The 15,459-nt window shown below is 43.0% G+C and overlaps 1 protein-coding gene across 1 annotated transcript in view; it reads right to left on the reverse strand.

The window, feature by feature from the left end:
* LOC147891770 (Transducin/WD40 repeat-like superfamily protein) overlaps nt 1-15,118 on the reverse strand; it is a 64,242-nt gene extending 49,124 nt beyond the window's left edge. The window contains exons 1-3 of the mRNA XM_087388263.1: nt 14,644-15,118; nt 14,389-14,482; nt 6,982-7,042 (exon numbers count right to left, since the gene is read on the reverse strand). Of these exons, the coding sequence (XP_087244389.1) occupies nt 6,982-7,042; nt 14,389-14,482; nt 14,644-14,868 (380 nt within the window). The 5' untranslated portion in view covers nt 14,869-15,118. The remainder of the gene's footprint in view (nt 1-6,981; nt 7,043-14,388; nt 14,483-14,643) is intronic.
* Nucleotides 15,119-15,459: the final 341 nt, after the last annotated feature.

The following is a 15,459-nucleotide window of genomic DNA, read 5'->3' on the forward strand; positions in this document are numbered from 1 at the left end:
GTTTCCATAGCCCACCAAACCTTATGTGTGGCCCACCGTTCCATAGGGGCTCTTAGAGCTTTCTAGGGACCCCGGGTCCTTGAAACTTTGATCTTTTAAACAACATTACAGAAATACCGTCTTTGGATGGTTCCTTGGGATGGAGTATTTGCATTTCCCAGTTCTTCAACATGACATTCTTAGATCTGAAAACCCCCAACTTTGGTCCATGTTGCAGCTTGCTGACATTGGGATAAATTCTTTCTATCTTAAGTGGTATAGTGCCCTATCAGGCAGATTTTCTAAGCAATTTCTTTGCTTAGATGCTTACTTGGAAGAGACTAAAATGAAATCCTATAGTCTTCACAAGTAGTTGTAGCTTGAATGAAGAGAATGTGGACTACATTTTTATTAGCTTTCTCCTTTAGTGCTTGGCATGAAACACAATGCTATTGCATCCACTCCTTCAACTCTCCTTCAGCCCTCCTTTATCTCTCTCCTTCAGCCCTCCTTCAAAGTTCGGCCTCCACTTCTTAAGCTCTCTCCTTAATCCCTCCTTCAAATTTCAGCCTCCACTCTAACCCTCTCCTTCCCTTCAGCCCAAACATCTACATGTGGCCATGGCTTCAAGAATTGAAGAGAGAGGGGATTATAATATGCATGCAAATCCTGCAAGAAGAGAAAGAAAGGACACAACGAGAGGTCGCAGCATTACCTCCCTCGAAGAGGACAAGGACCACGACATCCACTAGTGGACTTCAAGTCCTCATGTTCTTCTTCAAGGAGTGCACAAGTTCTTGGGGCTACAGTTCTTGCTGAACCTCATTCACCTCTCCCACCTGCACGGAGGCAAAGACCCTTTACACGATGTAGCTGTGGCCCATGTTTTTTACTCAAATGGGATTAGTTTCAATGTTGTACAATCTGCTTATTTCAAGAAGATGGCATCTGAAATTACAGCATTTAGGCCACATATACCCCTCCCATTTTTAATATGAGGGGAAGCTTCTAAATGATGTGGTGAACTTTGAAGGCAGTTAATGAAGCAATTCAACCTGTGCAAATGGTTGGAGTAATGTGCTAAGTCACTCACTTGGGACATTTTCGGCATATTGTGCACTCTACATACACTCCATAGAGTCTGGAGTGCAGCAAAAAACAGCCAATGTTTTGATGCAAATGTGGGCATATGCAGGTCCATCCAATGTTGTGTAGCTTGTTTCAATGGTGAAAATATAAACAAGGCTTCAGGTTCATTATTGAAGCAAAGGTATTCTTATATTCGATGGAGTTCTTGTGTACACATTGTTTTAATAATTTGTTGAAAGACATTGGCAAATTTGGATTGGGTAAAGAATGTTATTGAAACTGGAAGAAGGTATCATTCTTTGTACCGCAAGTTTGTAAGGAGCTTTTGAAGTATGTAGAGACAAAGTTTGCATACAATTTTGTATGCTTTGAAGACTCCTTGAAATCAGATCTGCACGTAAACAAGTTGTGGCAAGCTAGAGTGGGATGCATGGTTGATCCTTGGGATATATTGCTATGACATGTTATAGACAGTGATGAATTTTTGGGGTGCTACATCACACCTTGTTGCTTTGTACAAGACAATTCTAAAGTTGTTGAAAAAAGTTGGAGATATGCATTTAATTGGCAAGGTATACGAGGGGATGGATCGCATGATTGATGATATATCAGAGTTAGAGAAAGATCCCCAAAGGTTGAGAGAATTGAAAGAGTTGTCTGTGAATAGGTGGAACCAATATTACTCTCCCATTCATGCGGCTATGTTCATGTTGGACCCAAGTTTCAACACAAGGCAAGTGCACAGCGATGCAAAGGTGATGGAACCTCACTCTTCAAGAGATTTCGCCAACTCTAGACGCTCAGTGGACAGTGAGGACCAGCTCGCCAATTGTTGCAATAAGGAGCGGATGTTTAGATGGCCAAATGCACAGCATGACAGCTAATCTTAACTCATTTCAATTTTTACATTTTAGTAACTCATAATACATTACGCATAGTACCAACTTCTAGCTTTCAAGTGCAATTTACATACTATGCATACATCTGAAATTTATGAGCTTTGCAATTTCAGATTTCGAGTTGGGGCTTGTTACATGGTGGGAGGACTATCGAGCTGATTCCCCTGAGCTGCCATCATCCCATTCCGATTCTTAGCTAGGGTTGTAGTCAATGTCACAAGAAACGTTTCTAGAAACGCCTTTCTAGAAACATTTCTAGAATTTTACAGGCGTTTCGTCTAGAAATGCCTATAAATATATTTTTTATATAAATTATATACACGTATTACATAAACATAAATATCTCAGATACACACATACACAGTGAGCACTCTGAAAATTCAAGAGACAACCTCCGTGGCTTTCGAAGCTTCAACATGAACTCATATAGCAAGTCCATAGTACAACCCTCATGGTCGAAGAGTCAAAGTACAAAGTACAAGGGCTCTATGGACATCTGAATGCAAAGGGCTTCTTGCTAAAACTGATTGTCAAAGAACATCCTCTCTACATTCTATCTAGCAGGCAATCTCGAGTCATTCCAATCCAACCAATTTGAACTGGTCAACATTCAACGAAGGCTCTCTTTGTTCTTAACCAGCCTATGAAAATAAATCCCTTTGTGAGCCCTTGGTGAAGAAGAAATTTTCAAGAGAGAATTATAAACAATTTTAAGCGATCAACAATTTGATAAATTTAAATTTGAATGATGATTCATGATTCAAATTTAAGAACCAAGAAAATGTAGCCCAGGCGTGTCTTCGAGGGTCTCACAAGCTCCCACCTGCACTCCCTTCTAAATAGGGCCAGTGCATGTGGCTTACGAGTGATGTAAGTCACTAACTGCATTGCTTTTTTTATCACAAGAAACACCCAAGGCAGCTTTCCAATATCCTCCATCATCAAGTCAAGAGAGTGTGAAGCATAAGGAGTCCATACTATCTTGGGATACTTCTCCTTTAGGAGTCTCATGCAATTGGAGCCATTGTCGGTGATGACTTGCACCAACCTCCTTAATGGCTGCCTCAATATGACCCCATATCCACTCTCCGGTGATGTAAAGCTGCCTCAAAATGTAGCCCAGGCGTGTCTTCGAGGGTCTCACAAGCTCCCACCTGCACTCCCTTCTAAATAGGGCCAGTGCATGTGGCTTACGAGTGATGTAAGTCACTAACTGCATTGCTTTTTTTATCACAAGAAACACCCAAGGCAGCTTTCCAATATCCTCCATCATCAAGTCAAGAGAGTGTGAAGCATAAGGAGTCCATACTATCTTGGGATACTTCTCCTTTAGGAGTCTCATGCAATTGGAGCCATTGTCGGTGATGACTTGCACCAACCTCCTTAATGGCTGCCTCAATATGACCCCATATCCACTCTCCGGTGATGTAAAGGCCGGCATGTGAAGCATCAACCACCCTCAAGAAGATGTTGCCCACAAAACAAGTGACCAAAATATTAATCATATGTCTCCTCTTTGTGTCATTCCATCCATCGGAGACTATGGTGCATCCATACCGACTCTAGGCTTCCTTGAGTACCTCCATATCTTTCTGAATTAATCCCACTGCTTCTTCAAACGTGTGGTGCAGAGAGTCTCAGAACTAGCAGGTGTAAGGGATCCTGCTCTACCAGCAACTACAAGTGCATGGTAAAACTTCTTGTAGGCAAGAGTCCTTGCAAATTTGAAGGGAATATTGCAAGCATAGAAGAACTAGTCTGCAATTTCAGCCTCTTGCTTCAGGCGTGGTGCCCAAGCAGCCTATAAAGGACTAACTCTCAGAATGATAGCTGCAGGACTACGTGTTCTCTTGGTAGGAGACCGTGGAGGAGTTCATGGCATAGTGGACAGCCCAACTGACACGGATATTGATGCTCTGATGGCATAGTGGACAACCCAATTGACACGGATGTCGATGGAGTGGTGCCATGTAGAGGCTCGACAGAGACACTCCCATGCACCTGTGATGTCGATGTAGCTAGGCCTCCCTCTTACTGTGAGAGACATACCCGAACCCTCCACATCCCCATATCTGACTGGGATGATGTGACGATCACCTCAATGCCCAACTTCTGCCACTCAATCGACACCTTAGCTTGAAGAACTTGATTTGTGACCACAGGATGGAGGAGGTGTCGAATCTCAACGAATTTGGTAGAGGTACCTCCATATGCCAAGAAGATCCCCTCTGGAATGGCATGGCAAGTACCTTTACCCTAGCCTCCCTCCCATAAGAAATGCGCTCAAGTTCGAGGCGCAGATCCCGTCAATGTGTCACCACAAAACTTGCATACTAACCTCCTTGTGCCAGATGTGCCATATCTCTTAATAAAAATGTTATCTTGCCACACATCCTGCCTTGTGCTTGCAACGGCACGTCTCGAGGCCATGGGATAGAGAGGAGAGTCGTTGGAGAGGATAGAGGAGAGGTTTGAGAGGCGAGAGGTTGGAGAGGAGAGAGGTTGTAGAGGCAAGTAGAGGTTGGAGAGACGAGAGGTTGGAGAGGATAGAGGATTGAGGAGGGATTGGGGCTAGAGGAGAGGCTGGAGAGGTTGGAGAGAGTAGAAGTGTAGAAGCAGAGGGTATAGGCTAGGATAGCAAGGGGTTTAGCAAGGGAGGGTAGAGTAGGGAGCTATGGAGGCAAGCAAGGAACTGCAACAGGAAAACCAAGAGGATTTGGCGCCAAAAACAAGGCTGGACAATCCCGTCTTGCTTCCCACAACATGTACCACCACCACGATCCCCCCTCCCTTGCTGTGGAGGAGTACCTGGACTGAGATGTGCCTCATCACCTGTAACATAATCCTAAACGCCCTTGGGAACCAACAGATTGCGAATCAAAAAAAACCAAAGAGGATAGTTGGTGCCATCCAACTAATCCTCTTGGGCAAGCAACTAAAAGACATCCTTTGGATTTTGTTCTGCCATTTGAGCAAACAAAAAGAGAGAGAAATCTCAGCAAAGTTCATGTGCTATGGACACATTGCTCAAGCAATAGAAATCAATGCCAAAGCATATGCTAGGCTTGAGGATGCCCCTCAAATATACGAGAAAGATCCCGCATTGGGATATGTGCTACAATCTCAGAATTTTCTCTCAAAGACCAACCAAATCTTGGCTCAAAAAGGTATAAACCCAACTTAATGCTTGATTGTCAACCCTAGTGGCACAAGGGCCAACAAACACAAGCAATGGAGAGGGAAAAGAACTCCCATGCAACCAGTAACAAAACTGAGTTTACCAGACTAAAACCCAAGCAAATGGGCTACAAAATGCATCCAAAAACACAAACTATATGTGCTTTCCTTCGAATATGCTTGCCTTAGCAAGCAATAAATGACTGATTTTTTTCTCTGTTTTGAAAAAAACAGCAAGTCCCCAACTGAATGGACTGAAAATGCACTTTGGAGGTGCAAAATATAAGCTGTCCTTGGGCAATATTGCCTGAGACAGTGTTCAAAACAGTAAGAAAAATTTTCCAAAAGCTCCTAAACAGTCCCGTGAGTGATGGGACAGCTTCAAAAGAGTAAAATGAGTCTGGAAAATACCACAAAATATGTGTCCAACTCACAACTGAGCTGTTGCTCACAAAAATCAGTCAAGAAAAGCTCCAAAAATAGGTCGTGCATGTAGCTTCCTCCAAAACCTTGAAACATTCAAAAAACCACTGCTGTTACTGAAATTCAGCGGTAAAACCCCCAAAAAACAGGTACAGCTGACCGTTTTTCCTGATAATGGGTCTAAAATGAGGTCGCCCAGCCCAAAAGAAGCTCTCAAAGTGCTAACAAAGAGGCGCCCAGCTTGGTGGCTGGTCGAAATCAGCAAAGAATCCTCCAAATGGCAAAACCCGCCACCAAGTCCAAAACAGCAATAGAACTTCTCTAAAAGTGGCGCCCAAGTAAAAGGACCCTATAGGAGGTGGCTGCCAGCAAAATCTAGCTGTATTGGTCAAGTCCATTGTGCATAACCAACAATTGTTGCCGTCCACTAAAGGGTGAGACACTGGGCATACACAAGGGTCCAATGTGCAGGAGAGATGTAGAACCAACAAAACTTATATTTCCGTCCACTAAAGGGTGAGACACTGGGCATACATGTATTGTATCCATTGTGGACGGAAATATAAGTTTTGTTGGTTCTACATCTCTCCTGCACATTGCTCGTTTACATACTACACATGTATGTTAAGTACATATAAGGAAAGAAATTGTGAATTCCATATGAACACCCCTGTGTGAATTCCTGGGACGATGTATTAGTCTTTCCACAGCACATACCCTCTATTACGACATTCAATTTTCTAACACTTAGGCCTATAGAGGTGATGGCTGACTGAAACAAGGTGGAAAATGAGGTTCTTTGGGACAAAAGTGAAGTATTTCGTGACAAAAGTCCTTCTCGAGGGCGGGGAGGTGTGAGGGGGCAAGAGGCAACCTCCTGTGATAGTGATTCATAAGAAATGGAAGCGAGGTGCACAACAGTGGAGGAGAAACAACTCGCTAAATTGTTGTATTGAGAGTAGGAGGCTGAAATGAAGTACAAGGGTATAAAGCCTAAACCCTAGGATTAAACCAAAACTAGGGGTTAGGACCCATCAACACACACTAACTCAACCAATAACAATGGCTAAGGGGGAATAACATCAATGATGGAAAAATTGCCCCTAACCTTATCACTAACCTAACATTGACCACTACCTTAATGTTTCCAAACATCTTCTTCCCTTTGGCAACTCACATATAAGTATCTTCTTCAAAGCATCAATGATATTGAATGTCAACAGACGTATCCATGATGTGTTTTCTTGTCTCAAAATAATATCAAGATATGTACATGATTCGATTTTTTTTAAACTCCAAATGCTTTCTTTTTCAATTGTATGTGTTTTCTTCCGTGTTACAAATTAAAATTCATGCTTTTTGAGATGATGAAAATAAAGAACAGTAGAAATAAATGAAGTAGATGGCAACATACTTGATATTCTTGTTGGATGCATCATCCAATTTGAAAACACGCACGGCTCCATCTCCGCTTGCTAAGATGATTAAACAAAAGAAAAAGGATTAGGATAAAGTATTATAACAAAGCTAATCACATACAATGAAAACAAAGCTTTGATTCCTAATTCAATTGATGATGAAAAGATGTACTTACTGTTGGAATTATCGCCATAATTCATGGCAGTGATCAATGTATAGTCCATAAGTGAGTTAGGGGCCCTTTTCCCTCATTAGAGGTTTTTCCCCCTAACTACAGTTAGGATCCCTAACTACGGTAACCGGTTAGTGCATAGGTTAAGGTTTTGTCACTTAGACAAAACCTTCACCACTTGTATGTTTCTATCTTATCTCTTCAATTCAGATGTTTGGTTGCTCTCTTGCTCTCTCTTGTTTTCTCACATTTGGAATCAGAGCCTGCCTCTGCTCCCGAACCTGCCTCTCCTCCTACAAATCCCTTGCCACAACCCAGAATCCGTACTAGCAGCTCATCGTACACAATGTTGATTCCCGTCGGTACACCCTATCGTACACACACCAACCATCCATACCTACAAGCGTACGGTACCTGTACAGTCCATGCCGCGATCTGTCCGTACATTTTCATACGGATTTTGTACCTACAAGCACGCAATACTGTACATCATACGATGCACTTTCGTTCATCGTCCATACTTGTCCGTACCTGCAGAATCGTACATCCCTACACATTTGACCGTACAATCGATGTACTTACTTGACATACAGTCCATACGGACTGTTTGCCTTACTACCCGTCTGTACCACTGCTAACCGTACAACGCCGTACCATGTCAGTCCATACAATCTGCATGCTCCGTGCCCATCTCCTCATGCCCGTGCCATCTGCTGTTTACTTTTGAAGGTGATAGTTGCAGAGTGCATTTGGGGACTTCTTTTTGGGTATGCCCACAGGCAGACATTTGCATTGTTTGGTATTGCTCAAGTGTTAAGCATTTTGAGGCTCATTGTTGGCGTTTATGCACACTTTCGATGCCATTTTAGCAAGACTTTGCTACAGTTTTGTGAGCCAGTGCTTGGCTGATTTTTTGGGGCAGAACTATTTTGCATTTAAGCCATTGTTTGGCAATGGAGTAATTTGGAGGCCTTGCAAATAAATCTGCAAATTTTGGGCTTTTGCAGGCAAATTGCAAATTTGGGGCTTTCAGTAAATTTGCCCTCTTTCGGTTGCAATTTCCCGCAAGAATGTCACTTTCCCTACCTCAATTCCGGTAACCAATCCCAATTCTTAATAATAACTGATGAAGCTTGCACTCACTTCCAGAAATCAATTTTCCATCTATCATCGTTTGGGGCTTTTGGCATTCGGATGCAATATGGCAGTGTACAAGCTGTTTGGCATCTTTGCAGGCAGTTTTGGACTCGGTTTGAGCGACATTGCAGATATTTGCCATCTTTGCAGAGTTATTTTGGCAATTTTTGGGCATTTGCAGGACTTTTTGGGTGCATTATGAGCCTTTGATTGACTTTGACAGTAAGCTGTTATTGTTGATAGATTTTTTAGCATTTTTAGGTTGTGCATCTAAAATCCCAGGAATGGATAATCTTGTAACATTTGCTGCAATTTGTTTGTCTTTGGCAGTTATGGCCCAAAACAATCCCAATGAAGTGTTTGGAGTCCTCCCACCAGAGGATAAGTTGGATGGTACCAACTACTCCTTATAAAGTTTTATGGTACGCAATATCTTAGTTCGAAAACACTTGCGGGATTATGTCAATGGGAATGAGATACGTCCAGAGAATGTGGTTGCACCTGCCACTCCTCCTCAACAAGGTGGAGGAAGGGGTAGAGGACAAGCTCGAGGTGTAGGACAAGTGCTAAATGTAGCAACCGCTGCAATGGTGGCTCCCACACAGGAACAGAAAAGGTGGGATTCACGTGATGCACAAGCACTTTCAGCTATCTCCCTTTCTGTCAAAAGGTTTATTATTCCGCACATTCGATCATGCAAGACCTCAAAGGCAGCTTCGGATATTTAAGAGTATATTTTCAGCCCACAATGATGCCACGATCTCTTTCCTCAAGAGAGAGTTGATTCATTCTCATATGGATGAGGGTGACTCTATGTCTGAGCACCTCACTAAACTTCAGGATTTTAGATCATTCCAGATTCAGAGATGGTCACTACCACTTTGAATTCTCTTCATGGGTCTTATCTTGGTTTTCACACCTCATTGAACTTGTCTTTGAGGGGAGGGGGCAACCCTCTCACCTTTCATGAGTTGATAGGGCTTTTGTTGCAGGAAGAACAAACCACGAAGAACATGGCTTCACGGGCTGGTGAGCATGCCATGCTTTCAAAATTCAAACCCAAAGAGAAGGGGCAGGATAAGCAACATGCAAATCAGCCTTCACATCAGCATAAAGCTGATTCCCGTCAGCCTACTCACAAGGCTAAGAATGATGCAGAGAAGCCCAAGAGAAAGGGTGTTTGTCCTTATTGCAAGAATCTGGGTCACTACATAGGAGAATGCAAGAAAAGAATTGCCAAGGAAAAGAAAAAGGATTCGAGTATGGCTGTCACAGATTCATCTCCTCATGCCCATGATGGTGGTGATGCTTCAGCCAACTTAGTGGAAGAAGACTATGCCTTTTTGACTTGCAGTCTTGATTTTCAGGTGGTTGCTCCAGATATTACAGCCACATCTGAGAATGACTCTTATGCTTTTCTGACTTGCAGTTACGATCCTTCTAACGATTCATGTGCTTTCCATGTCAATGAAATATTGAATAATTGGTACTTTGATAGTGGTGCCACCAAACATATCGCTTCCAGGAAATATTTGTTTGATTCTATATATCCATCACCCCGCTGGAAAAAGGGTGTCTTGTGCAAATAATTCTTCCTATTCATTTCCTGGCATTGGAGCGTGAGATTGTACTTATAGCCACAGATGGCACAAATTTCAGAATTCATGATGTGCTTTATGTACCTAGAATCAAGAAAATTTTGCTTTCAGTGTCCTCTCTCAATAATAGGAATAAAATCTCTCTCTCTCTCTCTCTCATTCATATAGAGAATGAATGAAAGAATTTACAGAATGAATGAATTATTTATAACATAAAAAACTAAATGAACCCCTTACACTTATGTACCGCTTCCTACAAAGATGCAAAATTACATTCCTAACTTAGAAAGCACATGCATACTCAATCAAACTTTCTTTTGAAACTAAACGAAAAACGGGCTATTTAGCTCCCCGCTTTTGTATTCAGCTTATGTTAAATTATTCTAAACATGCCTACGGCCAATACACCATAGCTAAAAGACTTCATATCTAAGATTCAAAACTCACAATTCAAAAGACAAAAAAACAAAAACAGATTTCGTATCTATCTTCAACCAGTAAATTTCTGCCCAGACTAAGCAAAAGAAATTCACAGCCTAACAACAATTATACAGACAAGAAGGAGCAAATCCACTGCTGTGAAATCGCAGCAGTTAGAAATTTGAATTTCCCGTCCTTGAACAAATTCAAAAAAACCAAAAACGAAATTGCAATCTTCAGCACATAACAAAAGCAAGCAGATAAAGTAGGCTCTCATACCAAGTGAAACATCCGTAGAATAGTTGACCTAAGGGTTCTACACAATCCTCTATCCAGGAGCTACCTACAAACACTATCAGAGATTAGTATACAGACACAAGGACCCACATGATGCAGGCTAGTGCTTCACCTCCCAACCATAGATCCTTGCAAGGATCAACCTCGAGCTCAAGTTCATAAACCCCCTACCAATGATCTCCCAGGTAAGACTACACGTCCCATACCACGCAGCCCATTCTGCGCATAGATGTCGTTAGGGAATCACACACCTAGACGGGTTCCTTCCTACTTGGGTAAGGTGCACACTTGCATAGGCATAAGGTGTCTTAGGTGTCAACCATAAGACTTTCCTAGCTGTACCAAAGGTACATTATGTCCTAATTGTCCCTAGGTTAGGTTGCATCACCCTAGGTTAATCTGACCTCCATAACACTAGCCACATTATGTCCAGACGTGGGTATAACACTGGCCAACTAGGCTAGTTGGCTACCTGACTAGATCAGGGTAGGGACCCTATACAACCCCCTTCCCCTCTACTCATTTGGTTTGGGATGTAGTAATTGGTACAAAAAAGCATCCAAGAGAGGCCACAATTACAAATTGTTACGTAAGAGTCCACAAACATTTGTGTACTCTCATCTAGTAAGAGCTATTAAGTTCCAGTTGCAACCTTTGCCTAGACAAAAGAAGGGCAAGAGTATCTTCAAAATGGATTTAGGCGCACATGAGCACATCATGGGGTGTCTTGGAGTAGTGGACGACTAAGACGGTACAAGAAAATGCATTCTAAGAAAAATGTATTCCACTTATCCAAGAAAAATGGAGAAATCCCAAACCCACCGCGCTGGGTTTACAACCACTAAGCTTGTTTTATGTAAATCCCTAATAGTGCTTGTTTTACAACCATTGCGCTTAAATGTAAATGCCAAATAGTAAATCCCCACCCAGCTTGTTTTACAACCACTGACCCACCGCACCCTTTGAGTAATCCCAAACAATTGGATATTTTGTCTTACAAAGGTATATATATAAAAAAATAAAAGCATGCCACCTAATCTTGTAAACCCGCCAGGCTAGTGACCAATTCTCTCCCTCTCTCTCTCATCATTGAGGCGAGGTCCAGACACCCGAAAGTCTACACATGTTTTGTGGACTTTCGAAAGGACTTCGACACTATCCCACGATCCCGCATGATCAAGAGACCACAGACGATGCAAATACCAAAGACGTTGATTTGGGCTCTGATGCGCCTATATGAGTCAATCAGAGAGGTAGAGCCCGTGCCCCACGCGGTCTATCAGATTGGGTCGAGAGCACGATTGGGGTGAAGCAGGGCTGCCCCCTCTCACCGACTCTCTTCGGCCTTTACATTAATGAGATCAATTCCTTCATAGATCGCCTAGGGGGCGAGGGATCCTTACTGGGCAACCTCCTAATAGTGCAGTCCTACACATATTTGGGAGCAGTCTTCATAGGCCCCATTTTCACGATGACCCATGCAGCTCGGGCACGACTCACGGGGACGTAGTGCTTTGGCTCAACTAGAGCGACAGTGCTTCCAAGCACATCCACTGATGAAGGGTTGGCTTTTCGACACACAAGTACGACCGACTGTTATGTATGCAGCACCCTTCTGGGGATGCGATCTTTCGAGGACAGATTGGAGAGGTTTTGAGCGACTACAAGTGATGATGGTGTCCAGGATGATTCGATACAAGCCTAAGTCCCCCATGAGACAGTGCAGGCAAAGTTCACCATGACACCTCTCTAAGTTTGTGCATCTTTCAGACAGTGAGTTTCATCCACAGAGTTTGAGACTTACCTCACTGGAGACTTTCGAGTCCTGAGTCGATCCCACGAGATGAGATCAACTGTATCATACGGTTAGACCTCCTCCGGCTTCATACATCTCGGACTTGGGGAGGGGGACCAGGAGCTCCCCAACAAGACCCAGTTCTACCATGACCACTTCTTGAGAGTATTGGAGGAGGAAATTCATCATCAGACCCCAATATCTTGAGGGCAAAGAGAGGAGCACTGAGGATTGCCATTGGTCAGATGCGGGTTTCGTCCCATTAGTTGAGGATTGAGTTAGGGAAAGCCGCAGGTATATCCAGAGAGCAACGAGTCTACACGCTATGTATGCTGGGGCAGTTGAGACAAAGGAGCATTTTCTTTGTGTTTGCCTAGCCTATTATGAGACCGGGGGCGTTACCACTGTCTCTACCTAGAGGGGAGTGGCTTCGGTCCTCTTACCACTACTGATCCATTTCCATGACCATGTTTGCATTGGGCCCTATCTGATGGAGATGCACTAGCACAAGGAGACACTGCTGTGCCAGATCATAGAGCAACAGAAGATGGCCAAACCATAGGACATAGAGGCTGACAGGGCACAGCGACGCGTCACATATTTCTATACATTTGAGTCAACCCCATGGATTAGCAGCCGACACAGTACCATCAAGAGAGGGACACAAAGACCTCATGCGAGATAGAGAGTGCCCAATAGTACATTCTATCCAAGTCCGACCTATCACAGCATTCCTCAAGGGTGATCAACAGAGGCGAGGAGTCACTCTGGACATAGCCTAGAGAGTTCATAGATCAAGGAGACCGTGTCCCCCGCCACCACAGCGCAATGGAGATACAAGGTATCTTGACAGCTCATCAGAGAGCCATTACTGTACTAGGCTTTGGTTTTTGAGTCCCAGCTCCTAGACTGACTTGTCTCAGTTTGTATTTGGATAGATTGATTTTGATAGCATAGATTAGTACTCAGCAAGGGCCCTAGTGCGCCCTTTGCTTCAGCCCACTGAGGCTTGTATGAGTTCGCTTTTTCTGCGCACTTTATCCCATAGGCCTGCGAGGCCTCTCCAGACATTGATACATCTTTCTTTCTGTCTTTCTTTCTCTCTCTATATTTTTAAGTCGCTCCCATACGAAATTTGTAATTAATAAGTAGGGTATTTAGTGGAGACCAATGTCACTTATAATTGTTGCTGCAGCTCGCAAAAGGATATGGCAACAGAGTTTGTTTCTGCTCTTGAATAAAATTTGATGCCATCCCTAAATCTCATAGTACATGAGAAATTTTTGCAAAGTGCTCATCTATCTCAACCTCCTACATGTTACATAGAGTGCTAATCCATCTCTTGCATGGGATTCCCTCATCTTGTTTTGTCTTAGAGCTGGTGAGACAATACTCTCTGCAATACGTTTTCATTTCCTTCACCTCTTTTATTCCTGAGATTGCCAATCCTAGCAAGTGGGATAAGAAAATCATGGAACTTGAGTGCCCTACAACTTTCTTCTTGGTTCATCTCTCAAATAGAGGTCTTGGTTGACCTCTGCTCTCTGACAAAAGCACATAAATTTGGACAAGGTCTTTTCTCTATGATTATGCCAAACTTCCCTTCTTGGTTGGCTTTTTGACTCCTTATACCTCGTCTAAAAGAATAGGGGTTTAATAAGTTTACTTGGCTGCTTTTCTGTGAAAAGATACATGAGTTTCAAAAAGGTCTACTCAGTGCTACGGCCAGAATTCCCGTCTCCACTGGTATATATCTAGGAAATAGGTAATTTGAAGTTGAATAGGTAATTTTAATAGATAGAGCCCTCAAAGTTCCCCCTCCACACATTCGTGTCAATTTCATATACACACTATCACAATTCCACTCATGTCCAACAACAAATAAGAGTTGTAAATTTGATTGTAGGGTATACTTAGAACACTTGAGCTAAAGCATATGTGAAAAAAACATATCCTGCTATCTAATTGATTTATAGAAAGTACCTGTTGCTAGACCCCGACCATTTGATGTGAAACAAATTCCATTGACTGCATCTGTGTGACCCTTCAGGGTGTTCAGGAGAAGAGGATGATGAACCTGTGCAACAAATTCAGACAAAATGAGACGTCTTGCGTACAAGAAGAGAATGCAGGGAGATCTTCGACGTGTGCAGATAAAGATGTGCCCATTAAGTGCGATCGTTTAGATTGGCACGATAGGCGTTGCTTGCAACTATTCTGAAAGACAGCATTTTAAACCTTGTCAGCAGCAACAGGTGCGCGACGCTTATTTGAATGTGGAGGAGGGGCCTTCTTGGGCACACTTTGTGCAGACCCCGGCGAGGAGGAAGCGCCGTGGGCGACTGGCTCGACATGTCGATTGCGACGAATATAGAATAGAAAAATGGCAAACAACCCTGCTAATGCAGAAAACAATACTCCTAGGAGAACAGGAAGCTCGGTGATTGGACCGTTGCTTGCCATTGCAAAGAATGACCGCCCACCAAAAAAATTTGCCGTCTAAACAAAATTCCGTGCACTCTTGTGAATTTGCTGGAGAATCAATGATCTCCTCCAAGCTGGGGACAAAATATTGCAATGGTGAGCTTGAAGGTTCTACTGGTGTAAATTGCTGAAGCTCCAATCGTCAATACAATAAGGCTGATAGCATGACAGAGATCTGAAGCTTGAGTTTGCTAATCAACTGAAAACTTGTTGCCTAGAGCCACTTTAAGATAACCAAATGAAGAGGCCTACAAAGACGCCTAAGCTCACCCTTATCAAAACATATGTTTAGAGTATAATATATGTTTAGAGGATAATACGTTGCAAGCTTGAGAACTCTCCCATGTGAACTCCATCTTGTGAGGATGCTCTTACCAAAGGGAATTGGGAGTCTTTTGCATGTTGGACCTTTGGCCCTATGGCCTTGTCCTCACAGGGTGACGGGCATTATTCCAACACCCTCACTTCACAAAAGCTTCAGGGAACAAGGGATGATAACTTGATTTTGGTGGGGTTTATTCCACTACTCACCTATCATCAATAGGGTAGGGGAGCCCCAAGGGCGAGGGT

This window comes from Dipteris shenzhenensis, chromosome 17 (genome assembly GCF_047967505.1).
Source record: "Dipteris shenzhenensis isolate YYH24624 ecotype China chromosome 17, Dip_SZ_1.0, whole genome shotgun sequence".
In the NCBI taxonomy this organism is placed as follows: Eukaryota; Viridiplantae; Streptophyta; class Polypodiopsida; order Gleicheniales; family Dipteridaceae; genus Dipteris; species Dipteris shenzhenensis.